At 42.7% G+C, this 27,201-nt stretch overlaps 1 protein-coding gene across 1 annotated transcript in view; it reads left to right on the top strand.

Annotated features, from left to right (window-relative positions):
* LOC124723077 (relaxin receptor 1) overlaps positions 1 to 27,201 on the top strand; it is a 414,738-nt gene that overhangs the window by 102,247 nt on the left and 285,290 nt on the right. Inside the window, exon 6 of the mRNA XM_047248253.1 lies at positions 7,011 to 7,079. Coding sequence (XP_047104209.1) covers positions 7,011 to 7,079 — 69 coding nt within the window. The remainder of the gene's footprint in view (positions 1 to 7,010; positions 7,080 to 27,201) is intronic.

The following is a 27,201-nucleotide window of genomic DNA, read 5'->3' as shown; positions in this document are numbered from 1 at the left end:
GATGTTCTCGTTACCGGAGGAAATACTTCACTATCAGAGAACTTTGTAGGTAGGGCAACTACAGCTATGAGTAATCATGTTGGGTTCAGCTGTATTTGCTCAATGCCGGTTTCATGGCACTAAAAGCTACAGCTTCAAGTGAACATCTGCATAAAAACAAAACCAAAAGGAATAACAACCCTGAGGTATTCCACTGATATGATAAGTGTCTAACATTATTTTAAGATTTTTAAAAAAAATTAAAAGCTATTAAAAACCCAATATGACTTCGCTAACAACTCATGAAGTATATGCTCATAGGTCTTCTAGTGATTACGCTACCCTGCCAGCTGCAGGATTATGTGTAATTACAGTATTGCCGACGATGTAGGTTGAAATATCTGGTTTGTGGTGTATCACACACCAAATATCTTATCCGATTCGTAGTGTTACTGTTAACAAATGAGCACGAAATACACACTATAGCACTAAGGAAAACAGATTGAGCACTTACTGTTGTTCGAAGAACTGCTCAATCATTTGAGGTAGCGTCGGCTGCACACAGTTTCCGGCGACGGCTTCGAAGTAGCTATTACCCAGCAACGATGTTTTCATCAAACAACGGTTGAAGACATTTCATTTTCCAATGTAGACACACCTTCGTTGATCAACAATGCGATGTAATTAGGCGATTTTATTTATTTGTGACTCTGCGGACAGTCTGGCCTTTTTTAAAACGATTTTCGCATTAAAAATACATCTATCACAGCCGTGAGATGAGACCCAAAACCCATATTACACGCTGACTGTAAACATTTCACTTCAGACAAACCGGAAGAAAAAAGGAAACCTGGAGCAGAAGTTATACCCTCAGAATTATGAAGCCACTGGGGTAATAGGTCATACAAAAATGATTCCATCTGGTATGAAAGAAATACCTTCAGACTTCAAGAAGAATATAATAGCCCCATTTTCAAAAAATGCGAGTTCCAACAGAAGTGAATGTTAACGAACTATCAGTGTAATAACTCATGGTTACAAAATACTGACATAAACAGTTTGCAGAAGAATGTAAAGCAGACAGAGGCCGCCGCGTTGAAGATACATTTGGATTACACAGAAATATAGGAACACACAAGGCAATACTGATCCTAAAACATATCCTACAGAACAAACCGAAGAAAGCAAACCTTGTTTCATGGCGTTTGTAAATTTAGAGAATGATTTGGCAATACTGAATGGCCTACAGTCTTTGAAATTCTTAAGGACCAAGGAACGAACAGATGGTTATCTATAATTTTACAAAAACTAGACTGCAGTTATTAGTGTCGAAGGACACGAAAGGGAAGCAGTACTTGAGAAGGGAGTGAGGCAGAGCTATAGTTTATCCGCGATGTTATTCAGTCTGAACTATGAGCTAGCATTGAAGGAAACTAAAGAGAAATTTGGAAAGGAAAATTAATTTCAGAGAGAAGAAATGAAAACTTTGATGATTGCCGATCTACATTTTTCGTTTCATCGTTTTGTGGGAGGTTTCAGCGAGAAAAAGTTCCTTAAAAGTTTTCTGTAAGTCGCTAAGTGCACTCATTCTCAAGTACTGCATGAATATAGTCTTGGTAATGAAAGCGTCGTGAGTTGCCTCAAGAGATATACACATTACCTAACTGTAATGCATTGACGGGAAAAATCGCAGCACCAAAAAAATAATTAATGTAATGAAATTTAGGGAATACATTTGTCTACATGACATATTTAAGTGATTAACACTGCGAGATCACAGGTTAATGTAAACGCAAGGTAAGCCACTGTAAAAGGGGGACGCTGGTACATTAATATCCGGTATAAATGCCAGAATGTTGAATGAAAACATGCAAGGATGCATGCATTGTGTTGTAAAGATGCCGACATCAGTTTTCGGAATGGAGTTCCATGCCTGGAGCACTTACTGGGTCAATATAGGGACGGATAAATCTGTTTATGAATGACGCTGGAGTTAGTCGTACGATGATGTCCTACATGTGCTTGATTGGAGACATATACGGCGATCGAACAGGCCAAAAATACATGTCGACATTCTGTAGAGCATGCTGGGTTGCAACAGTGGTATGTGGGCAAGCACTATCCTTGTGTAAAACATCCCCTGTAATGCTCTTCATAAATGGCAGCACAACGCAAACAAGTTGGTTGCAGGCCCTGACCTGACCTCTTCCTAACTAACGCACAGCCATCATTATTGGGACCAAGGCAATAACAACTTCCATCAGAAAACACAACAGACCTCCACCCTGATCTCCAACGAGCTCTCGTTTGACACCACTAAAGGCGCAAGCGGCGGTGGTATGGGGTTAGTGGAATGCAGGTTACAGGGCTTCTGGCTCGGAGCTGTCCTTGAAGCAACCTACTTGTAACACTCTGTTGTGTGACTGTGGTGCAAACTGCCGCTCATATTGCTGCTGCATATGTAGTAGGATCCACAAGAGCCATACGCCGAACACGATGGCTTCCCTCTCGGTATTGCCACGCGGCCGTTAGGAGCCTGGTCTTCTACGACCGTACATTCTCGTGACAACCGCTACCAGCAGTCACGTACAGTGGCTACATTCCTGCCAGGTCTTTGTGCCATACCACAGAAGGAACATCCAGCTTCTCGTAGTTCTATTACACGACCTCGTTCAAACTCAGTGAGGTTTTGGTAATGGCGCCTTTCTCGCCTTAAAGGCATTCTTGACTAACATCAACTCACCACGTCCAGTCTCAAAGGTAACTAATGCCCACAACCCTTGCAGAGTGTATTTAAAGCAAATCTGATTTGCATCCTCATAGTGGCGCTACTAGCGCACTCCTATGCGACTGGCGCAAAATGTGAATAGACATGGTCTTTCAGAAGTAGAAACACGCCTACCAACTTTCGTTTATGTCGCAAAACTCCTTCTTGGTGATGTGCTTTATTTTGCGCCAGTGTACTTGTCTTGCTATATTAAATTTTTAACACAAAATTATACCTCTTAATGAGTACTCTTCATACACCGCAACTGTTTAAACAATATAACCTATACATATTGGGAAGCGGCAAGCCGGAAACAAAATAAAAAGTTTGCTTGCTTCGTAATGGGTAGTGCTGAACCATAATTCAAATATCAAATTTCTTATATGGATGCTAAATAGGTGATCGCCTGGGAATCAGGCAACCGGCACTGCTGTCGTGCGTGTCGTGTGATCTGGTATCCTGGCTTATTATGAGCAAGTACTCCATTTCATTGACATTTTTGTCATATCAAACGGCGGCTACGTTTGCTATTTGTTTCAACTGTGTTGGTTAGTTTACACAGCAGACAGTTCTTCACTAGGTGTATAATCGACTGAAAAACAAGGGACCGACTGTCACCGTCTCACGTATGGTGAAATAATTTGTAATATATCGGCTGCAAGTCGTTGATGGATCTTCTCACGTGTGGATTCTAGCAGCTTTTTCACTGTCAATACTTTGCAAACGCGACCTATTAAAATGATGATTCGGTAATACTCCCACCTGTCAGCAGCTCGCTTCTTTGAAATTGGAATATTAAATTCTTCTTGAGGTCTGAAGATATTTCCCCTGTATCTATATTTTGCTCACAAGGTGGAACAGATTTGTCATAAGTGGCTCTGCCAGTGGTAGCAGTAACTCCGAGGGAATGTCGTTTACTCCAAGGGCCTTCTTTCCACTAAGGTCTTCCAGTGCTCTCTCAAACTCTTCTCGTAGTATCATATCTCCCATGCCATTTTCACTTACATCCTCTTCTCTTTCTGTAATATTGTCCTCAATTTTGCTTACCTATGTAGACCCTCTATACATTCCTTCCCTCTTTCAGTTTTCCCTTCTTTGGTTAGTACTAGCTTACCGTCTGAGCTCTTGATATTCATACAGCCAGTTCTTTTATCTCCAAAAGCCTCTTGAATTTTCCTATAGGTGAACTCTATCTTTCGCCAATTCATGCTTACTGTTGACTTTTAGAGATTTTGCAACTTCTGTCAATAAATTTTTGACGTCTGTATTCCTTTCCACGTGCTTCGTTAGCTACATTTTTACATTTTGTCTTTTCGTCAATTAAATTCATAATGTCCTGTATTATACAAGGATTCCTACTACGCATGGTTGTTTTACCTATGCGATCCTCTCCTGTTTTCGTTAGTTCATTTCTCAAAGTTACCCATTTGCCTTCTATTGTACCCCTTTCCCCATTTTCAGTCTAACGTCGCGTAATGCTGCTAGCGAAACCCTCAACAATCTCTAGTTCTTTTAATTTAGCCGGATCCTGCCTTCTGAAAATCCAACCTTTTTGCAATTTCTTTAGATTTAATCTGCGGTTTGAAACCAATAAACTATGGTCCGAGTCGACATTCGCCCCTGGAAGCGTCTCACAGCTTAAAATTTCATTTCTAAATCCGTGCCTTATCATCACATAACCGTCTTCCCCACGTCTCTTCCACGTGTACAGCCTCCTTTTATGATTCATAAACCTAGTGTTAGTGAAGATTAAATAGTGCTCCGTGCAAAATTCCACCGGGCACGTCCCTCTTTCATTCGTCTCCGCAGTCTGTGTTCTCCTACTATTTTTCCTTCTTTTCCTTTTTCCACTACTGAATTACAGTCAGCCATCCCAGTTAAACTTTCGCCTCCCTTAACTATCTAAATAATTTCATTTATCTTATACATTCTTTCAATATCTGTGTCATCTGAGGAGCTAGTTGGCATATAAACTTGTATTACTGTATTGGCGTCGTGTCTATCTTGGCTACGATAATGCGTTCTATGATGCTGTTCATAGAATCTTGATCGCATTTCTATTCCTGATTATTAAGCATACCCCCAACATTATCGATGTTTGATTTTTTGTTGATAACTTTATGCTGACGTGACCGGAAGCCCTGTTCTTCTTACCACCACACTTCACTAATTACCACTATATCTAACTTGTGGCTAAATTCTCCAAGCTGTCCACCAGATTAAGACAACTAAGTTTCCGCGTTCTGACGCATATCATCCCGGTTTGCTTTTCGTGATGACTACTTCCTCCTAAGTTGTCTCCGCTTGGAGATCCAAACGGTGGACTAATGTACCTCCAGTACATCTTAGCCAAGAGAATGACGTCATCCTAGAGGCATACAGTAGAGCTGTCCTCGAGGAAAAAATAGCGACTGGAGTTTCCCCTTGATTTTAGCCGTTTGCAGTACCAGCATAACAATGTTTTCAAATGTTAAAAGGCCAGATCAGTCAATCATCCAGACCATTGGCCCTGCAACTCCTAGAAAGGCTTCTGTGCTCCTTCAGGAACCACAGGTTAGTCTGATTTCTCTGCTGTTATGGTTGCACCTACAGTACTGCTGTTTACATCGTTTAGGCATGCAAGCCATCCCACCTCGGAAAGGTGCATGGTTCATGAGAAGATAAAGTAAACAAAATAGAAGTTTATGAAACTCGATTTTTTACATATTCCGCACATATATCACTAACAACAAATTGATTGCATGCAATTGGATCAAAAATCAAACCAATTCTTTGGTTGCTTACGTGTCCAGGCCAGTAAGTGAGACAAGCTGCCAGGATCTCAGTCCGTAAGAAATGAACGGCAGTATTGTGTGCTGCATAACTATCAGCCTCCTCCCACCATCCCCCCTCCCCCCTCTTCGCTTCCCACAAAATACAGTATGAACCATAGCTGCATCTTACTACCTTACTGGTGAAGATAGAACTCATTTCCGTCTGGGGTACGTTCTACTGCTGTACAAAGTGATATTTTAATTTTTATTACACTCTTGGTATGCCATATTACGACATGTATTTGTACAGAAAGTATTATTGTGTGGCTTAAACGAATTGGTTTTACTAGTGATGTCTGAAACTTTTGTTCTAGATCGCTTTATACGAAAATCTGATGAGCATTATTGTCACAAACAGAATCGCCAGTGTATAAATTTACAAAGTAATTGACGTTTATTAAGTTCAAAAAAGGCGACTCTTCCTTTAATCGAGAATACTTTCCGGGTCTAAAAATCGAATGTCGTTCAAAGCTGACACTATTTTGGTCAGTAGCTGATCACAGACACATTTTCTGATGTTAAGCTGGTATTCTTCTTTGAAGGGCTAGGTAGACGCTTGGTTTCCCAGTAAATATGCAGGTATCGTGGAATATTAAGGCCCAGTTCCTCTATATACTAGAGGATAACCTCGAATATTTCAGGTAAACAGATAAAGACATTAATAAATCATAGAATGATTCTATAATCAGTTTTTCAATTTTTATTGTTTAAGAAAGTGCAAATACTATTTGTAATCGATCAAAATACTTGTAGAGTACATGTAGCATGTTAAATTCGATGGACATTTATAACATTGCCGTACGTCTATTCTGTTTTGCCTTCTAAAACGAATTAAATTCCCATATCACTTCAACACAAAAAACTTTATAAGTTTCCACTTTATCAACCATTTTGCAGATAAAACGGACGGGAGAGCGGTGTGCTGACCACATACCCCTCCGTATCCACATCCAGTGACGCCCATCGGCTGAGGATGACACGGTGGTCGGAAAGTTCCGTTGGGCCTTCCGAGGCCTTTTTGTACAGAGTTTAGTTTATATCTAGCTAATGGAGTTCATGAAGAGCCTACGATGCGCCACTAATCTTCGAGGGATACCTGGATCTAATCGAGACTACTTGTCTTGCTTATGGTTCCTATAATAATGCCAAGGTTCATTCCTCGTTCAAGCCATGCAACATATGCTAAAATTCCGTAGCTAAAGACGTAGCTGACAATGGTATGTTCGAGCAAAAAGGAATGTTTAACTATACAACTACATACAAACAAATGTACCTTTGGGTGGAAAGAACATATACAGAATGACACTGTTAGAAACTTGTATTATTTTCGAAAATGAATTACGGTAATAGAACTTTTAATTTAGTGCCCTACAACTTTTACTGAAGCCATTATTTCTATTTATCTTACATTTTATTGACTCGCACTAAATAGCTAATGTTTATGATTTCAGGGACTTGTCAAGGAATGCGCTCACGTTGGAAGGTGAGAAATTTCCCGAGCTACCTCGACTGAAACTTCTGTGAGTACAAAAATCAACACATTCAATGCAGACAAGTAATTATTTGTTTTTATGTTAGTAACTCTTAAACGTGACACAAATATAAAAAATATTACGTTACAATTGACATCTGGGTCTCCCAAGAACAAATTGTGTGCTACTATAGTATGCAATAAATTAAATCACTCTTTCCGTAAATTATGCTTCTTACAGGAATTCCAAATCAGAATTAAGAGATCTTGTCAGACAAATGACATGGACGTATACCAAAGGATAAGTTGGTATTTTTAATCAGCTTTGTTTCTAACACTACGAACTAGTGTGTGTGTGTGTGTGTGTGTGTGTGTGTGTGTGTGTGTGTGTGTTTTAAATAGGTGAAGCTTCAAGCGACTTCAATATTCAAAATCGATGATGGAGGGAATAATTTGAGAAAGCTTGCCACTTTGAATGGAAAAGTATGGTTTGGCTAGAAGACAGTTTCAATATTTTCTGATAAGAGAAGGTATTAAAACAAATATAGGAAGCAAAGATTCTCTCCTAGTCTTGGATACTGGATCAGGCCGGTCGTTAATTTTGTTCAATGATTTGTACCAGAGATAACGGAGGTCTCCATCAGATAAAACCAAAAATTACTTATCCGCTTCAAAAACGAAGCAGGCCACAAAAAGTACAAATGATCCACTTGCGTCATTTTGTCAGATATGTTAGAAATTTTCTCTTTCATTATGTTTGTTCTTATTTAAGCAAGTTACATTATTCCATTATAACGTCCCTAACATTTTCACAATGTTTATAAGAAGAATGCGTTTCCAGGTGTATTAAAAACAGCTGTCGGCTTGTTCGTATAATTATATTTTTCTAGTCGGTATAGGGGTATCGAAGATGTAGCAAGAGTGCCCAGTGGTAGACAACCAGAAAGCACACACACGTGGTATGGTGCCGTAATCCCCACTGCATCATGAGCGTGAAGCATATAGAGGAGACAGAGTTTTTTTTCCGCCACACTCTGTGTGGCTTTCGTGTCCCTCTACAGTATATTGTTCGCCTATCTGCGGCTGACTAGGTGTGTATGTAAATACCGAACACTACACGTTTGATCTTCAGCTACTCACCCCTTCTGTTATTACCTTAACATTCATTTCGTAAGAATTTTCTGGTCCCAGTTCACCTTCAATAGGTTTAATATTGAAGTGGCACCTGTACGATTCTATGTGCATCATATCACAGAACGTGCGCCATTTCTTGCAGCAGTTTATCGTTAGTCGCTGAAATAACGAAGCGTTCCGAGAGACTGAAAAGAGTGCTTTATTGTCGCCTGATAAACAAAGTAAGAGCCTACGGAATATCAGACCAGCTGTGTGGCTGGATTGAAGAGTTTTTAGCAAACAGAACACAGCATGTTGTTATCAATGGAGAGACGTCTACAGACGTTAAAGTAACCTCTGGCGTGCCACAGGGGAGTGTTATGAGACCATTGCTTTTCACAATATATATAAATGACCTAGTAGATAGTGTCGGAAGTTCCATGCGGCTTTTCGCGGATGATGCTGTAGTATACAGAGAAGTTGCAGCATTAGAAAATTGTAGCGAAATGCAGGAAGATCTGCAGCGGATAGGCACTTGGTGCAGGGAGTGGCAACTGACCCTTAACATAGACAAATGTAATGTATTGCGAATACATAGAAAGAAGGATCCTTTATTGTATGATTATATGATAGCGGAACAAACACTGGTAGCAGTTACTTCTGTAAAATATCTGGGAGTATGCGTGCGGAACGATTTGAAGTGGAATGATCATATAAAATTAATTGTTGGTAAGGCGGGTACCAGGTTGAGATTCATTGGGAGAGTGCTTAGAAAATGTAGTCCATCAACAAAGGAGGTGGCTTACAAAACACTCGTTCGACCTATACTTGAGTATTGCTCATCAGTGTGGGATCCGTACCAGATCGGTCTGACGGAGGAGATAGAGAAGATCCAAAGAAGAGCGGCGCGTTTCGTCACAGGGTTATTTGGTAACCGTGATAGCGTTACGGAGATGTTTAATAAACTCAAGTGGCAGACTCTGCAAGAGAGGCGCTCTGCATCGCGGTGTAGCTTGCTCGCCAGGTTTCGAGAGGGTGCGTTTCTGGATGAGGTATCGAATATATTGCTTCCCCCTACTTATACCTCCCGAGGAGATCACGAATGTAAAATTAGAGAGATTAGAGCGCGCACGGAGGCTTTCAGACAGTCGTTCTTCCCGCGAACCATATGCGACTGGAACAGGAAAGGGAGGTAATGACAGTGGCACGTAAAGTGCCCTCCGCCACACACCGTTGGGTGGCTTGCGGAGTATCAATGTAGATGTAGATGTAGATTGTTTTTCTTTTTTCCCAAGGAGACTTTTCGAGCATCTACATCTACATCTACATGATTACTCTGCAATTCACGTTTAAGTGCATGGCAGAGGGTTCATCGAACCTCAGTCATACTATCTCCCTACCATTCCACTCCCGAATAGCGCGCGGGAAAAACGAACACCTAAACCTTTCTGTTCGAGCTCTGATTTCTCTTATTTTATTTTGATGATCATTTCTACCTATGTAGGTTGGGCTCAAAAAAATATTTTCGCATTCGGAAGAGAAAGTTGGTGACTGAAATTTCGTAAATAGACCTCGCCGCGACGAGAAACGTCTTTGCTTTAATGACTTCCATCCCAACTCGCGTATCATATCTGCCACACTCTCTCCCCTATTACGTGATAATACAAAACGAGCTGCCCTTTTTTGCACCCTTTCGATGTCCTCCGTCAATCCCACCTGGTAAGGATCCCACACCGCGCAGCAATATTCTAACAGAGTACGAACGAGTGTAGTGTAAGCTGTCTCTTTAGTGGACTTGTTGCACTTCTAAGTGTCCTGCCAACGAAACACAACCTTTGGCTCGCCTTCCACACAATATTATCTATGTGGTCTTTCCAACTGAAGTTGTTCGTAATTTTAACACCCAGGTACTTAGTTGAATTGACAGCCTTGAGAACTGTACTATTTATCGAGCAATCGATTTCCAACGGATTTCTTTTGGAACTCATATGGATCCCCTCACACTTTTCGTTATTTAGCGTCAACTGCCACCTGCCACACCATACAGCAATCTTTTCTAAATCGCTTTGCAACTGATACTGGTCTTCGGATGACCTTACTAGACGGTAAATTACAGCATCATCTGCGAACAACCTAAGAGAACTGTTCAGATTGTCACCCAGGTTATTTACATAGATCAGGAACAGCAGAGGTCCCAGGACGCTTCCCTGGGGAACACCTGATATCACTTCAGTTTTACTGGATGATTTGCCGTCTATTACTACGAACTGCGACCTTCCTGACAGGAAATCACGAATACAGTCGCACAACTGAGACGATGCCCCATAGGCAAGCAGCTTGATTAGAAGTCGCTTGTGAGGAACGGTGTCAAAAGCTTTCCGGAAATCTAAAAATACGGAATCAACTTGAGATCCCCTGTCGATAGCGGCCATTACTTCGTACGAATAAAGAGCTAGCTGCCTTAAACAAGAAAGATGTTTTCTGAAATCATGCTGATTACGTATCAATAGATCGTTCCCTTCGACGTGATTCATAATGTTTGAATACAGTATATGCTCCAAAACCCTACTGCAAACCGACGTCAATGATATAGGTCTGTAGTTCGATGGATTACTGCTACTACCCTTCTTAAACACTGGTGCGACCTGCGCAATTTTCCAATTTGTAGGTACAGATCTATCGGTGAGCGAGCGGTTGTATATGATTGCTAAGTAGGGAGCTATTGTATCAGCGTAATCTGAAAGGAACCTAATCGGTATACAATCTGGACCTGAAGACTTGCCCGTATCAAGCGATTTGAGTTGCTTCGCAACCCCTAAGGTATCTACTTCTGAGAAACTCCTGCTAGCAGCTGTTCGTGTTTCAAATTCTGGAATATTCCATTCGTCTTCCCTGGTGAAGGAATTTCGGAAAACTGCGTTCAATAACTCCGCTTTAGCGGCACAGTCGTCGGTAACAGTACCATCGTCACTGCGCAGCGAAGGTATTGACTGCGTCTTGCCGCTTGTGTACTTCACATACGACCAGAGTTTCTTCAGATTTTCTACCAAATTTCGAGACAATGTTTCGTTGTGGAACCTATTAAAGGTATCTCGCATTGAAGTCCGTGCCAAATTTCGCGCGTCAGTAAATTTTAGCCAATCTTCGGGATTTCGCGTTCTTCTGAACTTCGCATGCTTTTTCCGTTGCCTTTGCAACAGCGTTCGGACCTGTTTTGTGTACCATGGGAGATCAGTTCCATCTGTTACCAATTTATGACGTATGAATCTCTCAATTGCTGTTGATACTATATCTTTGAATTTAAGCCACATCTCGTTTACATTTGCATAGTCAGTTCGGAAGGAATGGAGACTGTCTCTTAGGAAGGCTTCTAGTGACACTTTATCCGCTTTTTTAAATAAAATTATTTTGCGTCTGTTTCTGGTGGATTTGGAAGAAACGGTATTGAGCCTAGCTAAAACGACCTTGTGATCACTAATCCCTGTATCAGTCATGATGCTCTATATTAGCTCTGGATTGTTTGTAGCTAAGAGGTCAAGTGTGTTTTCGCAACTATTTACAATGCGTGTGGGTTCGTGGACTAACTGCTCGAAATAATTTTCGGAGAAAGCATTTAGGACAATCTTGGAAGACGTTTTCTGCCTACCACCGGTTTTGAACAAGTATTTTTGCCAACATATCGAGGGAAGGTTGAAGTTCCCACCAACTATAACCGTATGAGTGGGGTATTTATTTGTTACGAGACCCAAATTTTCTCTGAACTGTTCAGCAACTATATCATCGGAGTCTGGGGGTCGGTAGAAGGAGCCAATTATTAACTTAGTTCGGCTGTTAAGTATAACCTCCACCCATACCAATTCGCACGGAGTATCTACTTCGACTTCACTACAAGATAAACCACTACTGACAGACACAAACACTCCACCACCAATTCTGCCTAATCTATCTATCCTGAACACCGTCTGAGACTTCGTAAAAATTTCTGCAGAACTTATTTCAGGCTTTAGCCAGCTTTCTGTACCTATAACGATTTCAGCTTCTGTGCTTTCTATTAGCGTTTGAAGCTCAGGGACTTTCCCAGCACAACTACAACAATTTACAACTACAATTCCGACTGTTCCTTGATCCAAGCACGTCCTGTATTTGCCATGCACTCTTTGAGATTGCAGCCCACCCCGTACTTTCCCGAGGCCTTCTAACCTAAAAAAAACACCCAGTCCACGCCACACAGCCTCCGCTACCCGTGTAGCCGCCAGCTGAGTTTAGTGAACTCCTGATCTATTCAGCGGAACCCGAAACCCCATTACCCTATGGCGCAAGTCAAGGAATCTGCAGCCAACACGGTCGCAAAACTGTCTGAGCCTCTGATTCAGACCCTCCACCCGGCTCTGCACCAAAGGTCCGCTGTCGGTTCTGTCAACGATGCTGCAGATGCGTACAGCTGAGCCTATCACACATGTTACTCTATTACAAGGCTATGAAATACGTATTTTGCTAGGCATTATGATCGTTTGGAGACGTAACATCTCTTCTGTAGGTCTCAACATGTATTTTGTTAACAGCAGTCGCTCACACGCTGCAGAAAACAACAGATAACTGCTCCCAAGTTCATGCACCGTTTCTTGAATTTCTGTAGATATTCGTTACAGTTCTGTTCTGTCACTAGTGAACAAAATACTAGCGTAATAAATGTCGGACTAGCTTTGGGATTAGATGGATAATGTCCAGGGTCCAGTGTCCAGTGTCTTATCAAAAGTATGCGGAAATTGGAAATTTGTGGTAAGGACTATGGGACCAAACTCCTTAGCGCATCGGTCCCTGGGCTTACGCACTACTTAATCTAATCCTAAGTACAACACACACACCCATGACCGAGGTAGGACTCGAACTTCCGACGGGGAAGCCGCGCGAACCATGACAAGGCCTCTAGACCGCACGGCTATCCCGAGCGGCAAATGTATGCGGACACCCTTATACAATGCAGAAATAACCATAGATACCACGTGAGGTGGACAGGCCAATATGAGAATAAAGGGAGGCTGGGAGTATTGTGTCGTCAGCAGAAAAGCAGTAACAATAAAAAGGGTCGGCCAGTGGCTCAGAACAGGTACTAGCCATTAGATGTCAGTTAAATTAGAATCCTTCCAAAGCTGCCCAAGTCGACTCCTGATGATGTGGAAACGCGAGCGAATAGCCACAGCTAAGCCAAGTCAGACCAGACCTGATGCACCGTCGGGACAGAGATAGTCGAGCATTGTCGAGGGTCATTATAAAAAATCGCATGAAATCAGCGGAACGAATCACTCGCGAATTCTAAAGTGCTACCAGAAGTCCAACTAGCACAATGACTGTGCACAGGGAGATAAGGGAGATAAGAAGAGTGGTATACAATGGTCGAACTTGTATGCCACACATTTCTGTAGTCAATGCTAATCGATGCGTGAGGTGGTGTACAGACTGTGGATGACTGGGAATAAGTGATTTCGAGTGATGAATCACTCCATGACATGTGGCAATCCGATGTAAGGATTTGGGTTTGGTGATTGCCTGGAAAACAATGCCTGTCATCTCCTGCAGTACCAGTAGCGAGACGGAATGACGGTATAAGGATATTTTTCATCGTAAAGGCGTGATCCCTGTATTGCGTTCAACAAAACGCTAATTGTAGAAAGATATGAACGCATTTTTGACTGTTGTGTACTGCGTATTGTAGAGGAATACTTCTAAGATGATGACTGATTATATCGGCATTACAATGAACCCCGTCATAAAGCAGCAATAGTGAGACAATAGTTTGTGGACAATAACATTTTTGAAATGGACTGGTGTGCCCAGAGTCTCTACTTGAACCCAGTGCGACACCTTTGGCATAAGTCAGACCAGAATTTTATTTGGAGGAAGGAATATTTTTTTATGTGGCAATGCTCTTAGGTGATTTTAGATGTAAGATTTATACTGAAGTATGAACCTATTTTAAGAACATACTTTGTACACTTGGAATCATTTTATGGACTAAAATAACTAATTACGAAGTATTCTGTATGGTGACCAGTAGCAAGATGATCATTCAATAATTACCAAGCGAAACGACAACAATAATATGCAATTATACAGTGGAATATACCGAACCAACGATATCCGTGTATTCTTATGGCCACGAGCTGTTACGCAGTGCTACATGGACTTACTCATATTTTGATAGTGATGCGCAACAGTTGGCAGCACTTCCGTATGACGTAAAGGTTGATCATTTGTAAATGTGTACGTCAAGTATCTATTAGGAAAAAATACTTTTGTTGCTAGTAAAACAAAGTAAAGATTGATGTACACAATTGTAACCAGAGGGTCTGAAAGAGTTAATGTCCACTAATAGCTATCGGGACACTTTTGATCAAAGAGTGAACTAACAGATAGTTTCCAGCACGTCTTTTTTAATGGGATGAAATCGTCAGATATGAAAGTAACATCAGGCATGCTGCAAGAAACTGCTACTATATATGTACTGACGGAAAAAATTGTAACACCGAGAAAGAGTTGTACGACATAAACATAAGTTAGTAGGCGTGTTTCTACATCTGAAAGATGTACGGTCTCGGATGCAAAGAATTTTCCTAAGGAACTTGCACGTTTAAGGACGGTGTTCAGAGACAATGGATACTCGAACCAGCAAATTAACAGGACCTTCTCAACTAGAGCCAGGAACCGGGAAGTGGATAAAGAGGAGAACGCTCCAGCCAAGTCCCTAGCTTTTCTTCCTTCGTTGGAAATATCTCCTTCAAGATAGCGAGGATTAGTAATAATTTTCATGTGAAAGTGGTTTATCGTCCGCCTTCTAAGATTTCGGGTTTGCTGGGATCGGTGAAAGATTTTTTACTGCGGAAGGCGGGAATTTACAAAATACCGTGTCAATGTGGTATGGCCTGTATAGGACAGACAACGAATACAGTGGAAGAGCGTTGTTCAGAACACCAACGTTGTACTCGCCTACTGCAGCCCAGTAAGTCCGCAGTTGCGGAACATTGTATTTCTAACGGACATTCAATGGAGTACGACAAAACTTCGATTTTGGCCACAGCAACAACTTTTTGGACCTCCATTATCAAAGAATCCGTTGAAATACACATTTGGGGAAATATAATGAACCGTGACAGTGGTTACAAATTGAATAACGCCTGAAATCCCGTCATCTCCAAAATTTGCTCGAGATGAAGACGCCAGAAGACTTCGATAGCTGCGGCCAGCGACAATATCGACGGCAGCTGAGTGCTGCAGTTCCACCAGCGACGGCGCTGTCGCTGGGCGGTGTGGCCCTTCTGTCTCAGCGACTGCAACGAATGCGCGGCAGAACCATCAGCGCATTATGTAAGACGGAGCGGAGAACGTCTTCGTCAGTCCTGGTTCGGCTCACCTGAAGATGGCTGGCAGTCGTCCAGCCAAAATATCTTACAATGAAGTTTACGACGACCGGCCGCAAGCCTGAAGTCTTTTTGAAAAGATGATGTTTATTCAAATTTCGCACCAGTCGCATAAGAATAGCACTAGTAGCGCCAGTGTGAGGATGCACATCATGTCTGCTTTAAATACACGCTGTAGTATTCGTGAGCGTTATGTACGTTTGAGACTGGACGTAGTGAGTTGATGTTAGTCAAGAATGCCTTTAAGGCAACAAAGACGCCATTATCAACACCTCACTGAGTTTGAACGAGGTCGTGTAACAGGGCTACGAGAAGCTGGATGTTCCTTCTGCGATACTGCAGAAAGACTTGGCAGGAACGTAGCCACAGTACATGACTACTGGCAGCGGTGGTCACGAGAATGTACGGTCGCAAGAAGACCGGCCTCCTTACGGCCACGTGGCACTACCGAGAGAGAAGACCATCGTGTTCGGCGTATGGCCCTGGCGTACCGTACTGCATCTACAGCAGCAATCTGAGCAGCAGTTGGCACCGCAGTGATTTAATGAACTGTTAAAAACCGATTACTTCAAAGACAGCTCCGACTCAGGCTCTCCAAAGCGTGGTATCCACTGACCCCAAACCACAGCAATTTGCGATTTCATTTCAGTGCTGTTGAGCGAGAACACATTAGATGGCAGCGTGTAGGTCTGTTGTATTTTCTGATAAAATCCTGTTCTGCCTGCGAGTCAGTGTTGGCCCTGTGCTGGTTAGAAAGCATTAACCATCCCTGTATTGACCGACCATGTGGAACAGGCATGGGACTTCAACCCACGAACTGTCACCTTCACTTGTACAACACAATGCATGTACGTTTGAGTGCATGCGTTCAATATTGTCATGGCTACACCGGTTATTAATGTACCAGCGTTTCACATTTGCAATGCCTTATCTCGCACTTATATTAACCTGTTGTCTTGCAATGTTAATCACTTAAATATGTTACCTAAACAAATGTATTCCAAAAATTTTATTACTCTACATTAATTATTTTTTGGTGTTGTGATTCTTTGGGTCAGTGTATAAACGACCTGGTGGGTAACTTCGTAAGTTCCGTGAGGCTTTTCGCCAACGGTTGTTGTGATGAGGATGATGGCGTTGTGTATACCGTACAGTTAAGAGGCAACGCCAATTAACTGAAGCGTAAATTTCGTAGAGCTGCACAAGATCGATACTTACTTCTGGAAATGGAAGCTGATCTTACATAAAGAGCTGTAACGTATTGCTGATAAATAGACAATAAACCGTTATGGTTTGATTCCACGATTGACGATTAATCAATGTATATAGTAACAACCGAAAAAAAATACAGTAATAAGCATCGGGAGCTTCCAAATAGGTAACAAAAACGCAAAAAAATAGCTCTAGGGAAAGCTGGTGTCAGGCATAGTTTCACTGAAAAAATCTTAGGAAGTGAAACGGCCGGGAAGTATGATCGTTTAGCATTTTTACAATTATAACATGTCAAAATTTGTTGCACAACCTGACTAAAAGATAGGATCGGTTGCTAAGTAATGTTCTGAGACGTCTAGAGACCTCGACTTTAGTACTGGAAGGAAGTGTGGGGGTAAAAGTTGTAGAAGGAGACCAAGAAGTGAGTAGAGTAAGCAAATTCGGAAGGACGTAAGCTGTAGTTCTTAATCGGAGATGAAGACGGTTGCGGAGGATAGAATAGCATGGAGAGCTGCATCAAACTAGTCCTTGGACTGAAGACCACAACCACAACAACAACATGTATACAAGACGATATGTGTATCGCAGAGATCCACACCATTTTTAACCATCACAAAGTGTCGTTTGAGGCAGAAATGCACAATGTATGCTACTGATGATTTGGCTGTATGTCCGAATACCTGTCAGGCAAACAAATACTTCTGAAGGTCGTGCCGTTCGGTAAGATGTCCTGTATCAAATGAACCAGAGCCACGAAAGTGATATTTTACGAAAGGACTACTCAAACAAATTCCTGATTATGGACCATCTGTCTGTGAGCCATATCAGGTACAGGGTGTTTCAAAAATGACCGGTATATTTGAAACGGCAATAAAAACTAAACGAGCAGCGATAAAAATACACCGTTTGTTGCAATATGCTTGGGACAACAGTACATTTTCAGGCAGACAAACTTTCGAAATTACAGTAGTTACAAGTTTCAACAACAGATGGCGCTGCGGTCTGGGAAACTCTATAGTACGATATTTTCCACATATCCACCATGCGTAGCAATAATATGGCGTAGTCTCTGAATGAAATTACCCGAAACCTTTGACAACGTGTCTGGCGGAATGGCTTCGCATGCAGATGAGATGTACTGCTTCAGCTGTTCAATTGTTTCTGGATTCTGGCGGTACACCTGGTCTTTCAAGTGTCCCCACAGAAAGAAGTCACAGGGGTTCATGTCTGGCGAATAGGGAGGCCAATCCACGCCGCCTCCTGTATGTTTCGGATAGCCCAAAGCAATCACACGATCATCGAAATATTCATTCAGGAAATTAAAGACGTCGGCCGTGCGATGTGGCCGGGCACCATCTTGCATAAACCAAAAAAATGTTCAAATGGCTCTGATCACTATGCGACTTAACTTCTGAGGTCATCAGTCACCTAGAACTTAGAACTAGTTAAACCTAACTAACCTAAGGACATCACACACATCCATGCCCAAGGCAGGATTCGAACCTGCGACCGTAGCGGTTGCTCGGTTCCAGACTGTAGCGCCTAGAACCGCACGACCACTCCGGCCGGCTTTGCATAAACCACGAGGTGTTCGCAGTGTCGTCTAAGGCAGTTTGTACCGCCATAAATTCACGAAGAATGTCCAGATAGCGTGATGCAGTAATCGTTTCGGATCTGAAAAATGGGCCAATGATTCTTTTGGAAGAAATGGCGGCCCAGACCAGTACTTTTTGAGGATGCAGGGACGATGGGACTGCAACATGGGGCTTTTCGGTTCCCCATATGCGCCAGTTCTGTTTATTGACGAAGCCGTCCAGGTCAGTAAACCAAATGTTGCCCACATGCATATCGCCGTCATCAATCCTGTGCACTATATCGTTAGCGAATGTCTCTCGTGCAGCAATGGTAGCGGCGGTGAGGGGTTGCCGCGTTTGAATTTTGTATGGATAGAGGTGTAAACTCTGGCGCATGAGACGATACGTGGACGTTGGCGTCATTTGGACCGCAGCTGCAACATGGCGAACGGAAACCCGAGGCCGCTGTTGGATCACCTGCTGCACTAGCTGCGCGTTGCCCTCTGTGGTTGCCGTACGCGGTCGCCCTACCTTTCCAGCACGTTCATCCGTCACGTTCCCAGTCCGTTGAAATTTTTCAAACAGATCCTTTATTGTATCGCTTTTCGGTCCTTTGGTTACATTAAACCTCCGTTGAAAACTTCGTCTTGTTGCAACAACACTGTGTTCTAGGCGGTGGAATTCCAACACCAGAAAAATCCTCTGTTCTAAGGAATAAACCATGTTGTCTACAGCACACTTGCACGTTGTGAACAGCACACGCAGAAAGACGACGTACAGAATGGCGCACCCACAGACTCCGTTGTCTTCTATATCTTTCACATCACTTGCAGCGCCATCTGTTGTTGAAAATTGTAACTACTGTAATTTCGAAAGTTTGTCTGCCTGAAAATGTACTGTTGTCCCAAGCATATTGCAACAAACGGTGTATTTCTATCGCTGCTCGTTTAGTTTTTATTGCCGTTTCAAATATACCGGTCATTTTTGAAACACCCTGTAGGCTGAATATAGGTGACAGAAATAATCAATAAGAGAGCGTCGAGATTCGTCACAGTATAGTTTTGTAAACGCGAGAGCGTCAAAGCGAGTCTTATTAAAACCCAGTGGCAGGAGCTACATAAGAGAAATTGTGCATCATGAGGAAGTTTTTGTTGGAATTATGAGAGCATTAGTGCTAAGAAGAGATCGGCAACACTGTGGTTACATCTCACGAAACTGCAAAGACGAGAAAATCAGAAAATTCGAGCTCGTTCAGAGCTTTGCTGACAGTTCATCTCGCCATGGACCATTTCAGAATGGATCAAGAAAAGGGTAAAATTACAGTGGTACACGATATATCTACAGGCACGCACAGTACAGTGACCTGCAGAGTATAAATGAAGACGCTGAAGTGTATGAAATAGTCGACGCGGGACATACATCAGATGACCGAGTGCGGTAGATTGTAATCATGATTTAACAACGAGAAAGTTTTGTGCAAGAAGCCTGACGCATTCTTAAATTTAAATGAAACGCAAACGTGGAAACAAAAATCTCGATAATGTTTGACGATTATAAAAATAAATTAAGGAACTATTTTGTAAAAGGAAATAGACGAGAAGCGGCTTAGACTATAAAAATAAAATTCTTTTGGAGATTTGACCAACGTGGGAAGCGGACCGCATGTGGAGAGGAAGATATGCACGCTCGGATGTACGTTAGCCTTTTATTGTACTCGAATTACGTTCACCTTTATAGCCTGGTGACTGTCCCGGCCGATTATTACAATTCGTTGCAGGCAACTGTCATGAGTTGCCGAAATCGATCGTTACGCCGTTCACAGCAAACAGTACTGCTTTTAGTTTAACATTTCCGCTGCTTCAGACATGTGACGTCCTAACATTTTGACACTCTCTTTCATCCGTAGATGAAACTCACAAGGTAATGCTCTCCTGCCATTGGAAACAACGCATTTCTACTGCTGTTTTAATCAAACACCTGACACACGTATGAGCATCCACAAGCCGTTGTAGTGATGTGAAATTCTGGTGATTTGTCGCTTCATAATCATGTCGGTGCAGGCCATAAACGAAGGCAAAATCAGCAGTTCTCGGCTTTGCAGCTCAAAGACTATGTTTGATATAAAATACACGCATTCTCAGAAAAAAACACAACACCTTGAACGACTAGAGATAGGACGTTCATATTCACAGGACATGTCCTGCAGAAATGATTAGCATTTGAACCATGTCGGCCGTGGCTTCGAGGTCAACATCGATATCGTGGTGCAACACCACCTACCGGTAAAATGTGTTTGCGGCTCTTGTTGTCGCTATAAACCGAAGGTAATGGATCACTGCGACTTGAGTAGACGTGTGGGATGCCTCGCAAACGCATACGAGCACCGTACCGTCAAATGAGTGAGCTTGAAAGAGGGCGCGTTATTGATATGAGAGAATGTGATGGAACCATCGGGTAAATTGCTGCACGTGTGGGGCGAAGTGTTTCGGCAGTGCGACAGGTGTTTGTCGAATCGTTCAGGGAAGTCCGTAGAACACGACGAGATGCGTCAGGTCCCACTACCCATGCCACCCCGGGAGAAGATCGACTCCTCGTTTGAATGAGATTGCAGAAAAGACCTGCATCCTACTTTGCTCTGGCGCAACAGTGGAACAGTTGAACACATTGTACGCTATCAGGGGAGACAGTCCGTCGCCGTTTATTACGGCAAGGGTTACGTACGCGTCGTACACTTATCCGCCTACCTTTGACGAATGTGCAGAAACATGCTAGACGGCAACGGTGTATGGAACGACGTCACTGGAGACGGGAATAGCATCAGGTAATGTTCTCAGACGAATCCAGGTTCTCTTTGTTTAAAAATGATGCCCGCATTTTGCTTCGCCGCAGACAGGGCGAACGGCATCACAGTGATTGCATTCGCACAAGACGTACAGCGCCAACTCAAGGCCTTGTGGTGTGGGATGCTGCACTGCGATGAGTGTGGGCTACTTGAATGACATCCTACAACCCGTAGCCATACCCTTTCTGCACAACACCACAGACGCCATTTTTCAGCAAGACAATGCACAACCACATGTTGCTACACGAAAACGTGTCTTCTTGGGGTCACAGGATGTCAGCTTCTTGCTCTGGTTCGCCAGAGAACCAGACTTGTCTCCAATCGAAAATGTGTGGAATATTGTGAAACAACGGGAGCCTCGCTGTGACCCAGTGCCAACCACCACAGATGAACCAAGTGAATGCAGCATGGATGACTATGCCACAGGACACCATTCGCACGTTGTCACGCGTTCGATGCCATCACGCATGGGACAAGTTACGAGGGCCCACAGCGGACGCTGGGCCTACAAGGCAACAGGACACATGCTGAACCGAGGTGACTGAAATGTTAATCATTTCTACAGAACACACTAATGTACACGTCATGTAAATATGAACGTCCTATCCCTAGTCGTTCAAAGCGTTCTGCTTTTTCCTGAACGTGGGTTTCAAATTGTATTTGATATTTTTTTCCATTTTAGGTCAAAGAAATTTATGCTACGTTAATCCTGCAAGTAGGATCAGTCCTTCAAATGCATTGTGAAATATTTACGAAACGCTAATTACGGCTGCCATATCGTATTTTTTGGACCCAAAACTACTTCGCCCAGACTTTTCTTTAGCTAAAATATAGATGACCGTTACAGGGCCTCAAATCTGCTGAAGGAAGTGAATGTTCTAACAGTACTTGATTCAGATCTCTCGGTTTACTCATTTTTAAAGTAAAGTCCCTTTTTGGATAAGTACATTGATCTGACGAAAGATGTCATTTTCTTTTAGAGCCAAGAGAGTCGGTCCACAAGATCTAGTGTGAACTGTTGACCAGCGTTCCATCAATAATAAGATACAAGCAAACAAAATAAGATGAATTCTTTTGAAATATAAGTCTAAACGTTACTGAAAAATTTGTTTTCGTATTTGATATTGCTCAGCGTAATTAGTGCAGCACCTGTTTTACCAAGGAACTCTCATGGTTGAATTATGATACAAGAAGTACCGTATTTTTTCCTTTATTATACTATAGTATCAGCTATTTCACATATTTCCCAACGTGGATTATTCGGTACCATACTATGCATTTTCGTTGTGATTTCATTTGTTGTTAAATTTCAGGGACATTCTTCGTGTGCATTAGTTTCAACGGAGGTAGGGCGACGTTTGAATTCAGCAAACCATTTCTACTGTAAATCAAGAAACAGAATCATAATTTACTTTCTCTTTCACTTGATTTAGGGTACTGGATAACGAGGAACTATTAAAGAGACACTTCATTGTTATCAACGCAATTTCTGTGGCAGGTCGGATGCTTTTTACCTTACTCTCGAGAAAAATGGTTCAAATGGCTCTGAGCACTATGGGACTTAACTTCTGAAGTCATCAGTCCCCTAGAACTTAGAACTACTTAAACCTAACTAACCTAAGGACATCACACACATCCATGCCCGAGGCAGAATTCGAACCTGCGACCGTAGCGGCCGCTCGGTTCCAGACTGTAGCGCCTAGAACCGCTCGGCTACCTCGGCCGGCCTCGAGAAAATATTACATTATTGTGATATGCAGCAAGCGCCTGGATTACTGCAGACCATTGACAACACGGATAACCGAAAAAATGGATTATCCAAAATACATGTTTTTTACTCTAAACTCCTATTTAGTGTATTTGTAAGAAATGCTACATGTCACATATGAAATCTCACTACATTACTTACGCGTTACTCGACTGAAGCGACAGGATGGAAATATTCGAAGTTTAGCTCGTAGGGTAAGGACTATATAATCATACGGATAGGAAATTGGCAGTGGTTATGTTAAAAGTGCTGAATCACCGCTTTTACCTGAAGATGAAATAGGAAACAATAGAAAAATTTCCAGGAACGTCCAACGGTGGACTTGGGAGTCAGTTGTTAAAATACGATTCACATACAAAACAGTAAACTGTAAACGATAATATTCGTTCTAATTCTTTTTCGTTTTTAATTTTCTAAAATCACTGAACTGTACACGTATAATCAGCAAGCCTCACAATCCGAACCCGAATAATATGCAGTCTGCTGTTCTATAATACACGACCGTAGATATTCAACCATGTAAATGATCAATTTACTCATATAAGTTACTTGTAATTCTTGCTGCAGCAAAACAGTCGGTTTCATTTCTATTTCTTGGGCACTGTTTTCGCGTCCTTTTCTTTATCGGAGCACAACTGAATGACTGTTCAGAAATTCCTTCTCCATGGAAAGGCTGCTCATTTAGTGAAAAATTATCTGGCAAGTAAAGGCTGAATGAGGCGTCTAGCGACTCCCACCCTGCAGCTCTTGTTTCTTCCGTCGTTAGCAAGCGAAGTGACGCGGGGGGCCTGGCACTTGCTGTAATTGAGATTGTTATATCCGAATTTATTCCTAGATACAGAGCAAGCAAAGCTCTGAGTGCCGCAAGAACTGCTCTGTGTACTTTGCAGCAAATCTTTTATTGTCCAAATACGGACTTTCAAGCTCGTGAACTTCAGAGATAGACGTCATTTTTGACAACCTGCAATGTGTCCTATTTTCTCAGGCTCAAAAGACAGGAAGTTTCTTTAATCCATCTTTCAAATGACTTACCGTATAATAGGTTACAGACATTTATAAGTTTTTAATGATCCTTCAACCTGCAGGTCATTAGGTAATACACTTCAAATAACATACTACATCATAGGCTATAGATACTTGTATATTTCTGATTTCCCTTTAATCTGCAGGTCTTTAGGCAAATATACAGAGCAGAGAAAGAGATATATTGTTGAAGGTGGTAGGGTGACACAGTGTGTTCCAGGTTAAATTCTTCTATTTTGTAATCACCTGTTACGCATAGGTATTAAAATTATTTATTTAAAATTATAATTGGCCAGTGATAATGCCAAGAGTTGGACTTGAAATATATCGTGACAAGGCACGAAAACATTTCTCCCTTTACTCTTTGGTAATTTTGTTAGTTGAATTGAGACTGAAAATTTCTTTAACAACAATGCTCCATTAATTCAGTTTAGCATGTTAGTGGATGACACGTATGCAGGTAATGTACAACCGTGAACAATTGGGCAATTTCACGGGGAGACACCTAAAAAAATTACAGTTTTAAACTACGATAAGGCCACCAGTGTGCTGATAATTTTTTCTCACAAATTTTTCAATGCTTTAGGAAAATGAAAAAGATCATATTGAACAGCAATACAGAGACTTTTATCAGCTTTCGCGGATATCAATTCCTGTTGAGCAGAACGCGTCCACGCATTGCTAAATACGTCTATGAATTCAAATTAACTTAAACGATGATTGCGTGGATGTTTCAGAGCCTCTAAACATTCTTCCTAGAGTAATTATATACATATTACAAAGCTACTCCTGGAGCGTTTCCTAGCCCACTGATCAGCTATGCTGGCTGCTAAGCGGCGGAACTGGGTTCGATACTCGGTATTCCCGGGGATTTTTCCTCGGTGAGAGGACTGGACTAGGGTACATGCAGCCGCGTGAGGCTAATTGAGGAGCTAACTGAATGAGAAGTAGCAGCTTCAAAGTTAAGAAAGCCGACATCGGCCAGAGAGCGGTGTGCTGAGGCCAAGCCCCTCTCTAAGGCATCCGATGATGCCATAGGCCTAATGGTGCCGTCTGGCCTATGAGGGCCAGAATGCAGAGCGTTGCTTGCTTTGCTGCTGCTGTAGCATTACTATAAAGCTTAATTACACAGCTGTAAAAAATTAGTACACAATTGTTGAGGTTTCCAATTCTCTCAAGATTTATTGTTGTAACGTTCCATATTCAGTCCATGAAATGATTCCATTTGTAGATCAATAGCACAAGCGGTTCTGAGGAACCAGGTATCGAGCAATGCTGAAAAAGCCATACTAGTACGTGGTGTAGCCTCCACGAGCGGCAATGCAGGTGCTGACTAAGTCGATTGTACAGATGGCGAACACTGTCGAGGGGTACGCTCTGCTACTCCTGCTCAACCTGTTTTCGTATTTCTCTCAGAGTTGTCGGTTGACGAGCCGCACGAGTCACTTCTCACCCCATCATATCCCACACGTGCTCGATTGTTGACAAGTCAGGAGATCGTGCTGGCCAGGGAAGGTGATGATGACGATTTTTGATTTGTTGGGCGCTCAACTGCGCGGTCATCAGCGCCCGACCAGCGAAGTTGCTGCATATCTTGCAGAGGACGTTGAGTTTGGCTGGTTCAAATGGCTCTGAGCACTATGGGACTTAACTTCTGAGGTCATCAGTCCCCAGGAACTTAGAACTACTTAAACCTAACTAACCTAAGGACATCACACACATCCATGCCCGAGGCAGGATTCGAACCTGCGACCGCAGCGGTCGCGCGGTTCTAGACTGTAGCGCCTAGAACCGCTCGGCCACCCCGGCCGGTGACGTTGAGTTTCACAGACTGTGTGGGCGAACATTATCCTGTTGGAACAACACAACACTTTCGTGTTGCAATACTGACCAAAGAACGGATCTCACAACTTTCTGCAGGTAACGTGCGCTGGTTAGCGTCCCCTCCAGAAACACCGAAGGTGTACGAGGTTGTAGCTTATCGCACCGCAGACCGTAAGCTCTGTGGTGGAACTGGACTGGTGTATGTTGTACGAATTCGCTCTACGAGACAGCGCTCACGAGGTCTACGCCGTAAGCACAAACAACTATCGCTTGCGTGTAGGCAGAATCTGTTTCCATCGCTGAAGAGTACGGGGCGGCATTCCATCTTCCGAGTGATCCTGTGACGGCACCAATCAAACTGAGCACGTCACCGTGATGGTATGGCGTGAACCGAAGACGGGCTAAAGTGTGTGTGTCCGTTGTCCCACTGCTAATAACCGATTCGCAACAGTTCGTGTTGACACATCTGAGCGCTGTGGCAGCTGTGTGATCAGCCATTGCTGCCCTTACAATACGACGATTCTGGCTGCCGTTTGTGCTGAGTGGACGTCCAGAACCCTGTCTATGGACGTGAAAATGTTCACGTGACCGCTGGTGCCAGCATCGTTGCACAACTGATGCAGCACGTCCAACTTGTGTGGCAGTTCTTCGAAAGGATTGGTTCAAATGGCTCTGAGCACTATGGGACTCAACTGCTGAGGTCATTAGTCCCCTAGAACTTAGAACTAGTTAAACCTAACTAACCGAAGGACATCACAAACATCCATGCCCGAGGCAGGATTCGAACCTGCGACCGTAGCGGTCTTGCGGTTCCAGACTGCAGCGTCTTTAACCGCACGGCCACTTCGGCAGGCTCTCCGAAAGGACCATCCCTCCACTCGGAAGGCCACAATTTTCAAACTCACTCTGTTGGCAGTAGGAATGACGAGTTTGTCTCCTTGGCATGGTTGCCTGCTTGATTGACAAATCTGCACCACACTGAGCCTTCTGTCTGTAATGATTCCCTATTAAAGGGTAGACAAAGATGACGCTCAGGTAGCTATGATACTACACTATGTGATGGCGGACGACTTTGAAACCATTATCAGCAAATGTACTATCCTCCAGGTAACATATACCTTCATTGGATCAAAATCGACGTAGTATTTCTAGGTGTATTTTTTTTCCGGCTGTGTATTAACACGTTTCGCAAAGCACAGGTACACAGTGGAGTGATACCTTTCCATTGAAATATCAACCATCTCCTCACTCTCCAAAACACTTTAGTTAAATGCATTTTCAGTAATCTTCTCGATACGTCTTGCGGTTTTTGATTCAGTCATGTTTCTTTTCCCTTGTAGAAAAATTTTTCCAACTCCCTGTGTCTTATTTTTGTGTGCTGGCTTGAAATTATCAAAGGT

This window comes from Schistocerca piceifrons, chromosome X (genome assembly GCF_021461385.2).
Source record: "Schistocerca piceifrons isolate TAMUIC-IGC-003096 chromosome X, iqSchPice1.1, whole genome shotgun sequence".
Classification (NCBI taxonomy): Eukaryota; Metazoa; Arthropoda; class Insecta; order Orthoptera; family Acrididae; genus Schistocerca; species Schistocerca piceifrons.
The sequence above is the reverse complement of the archived record's forward strand: the minus strand, read 5'-3'. Positions and strand labels throughout refer to the sequence as shown.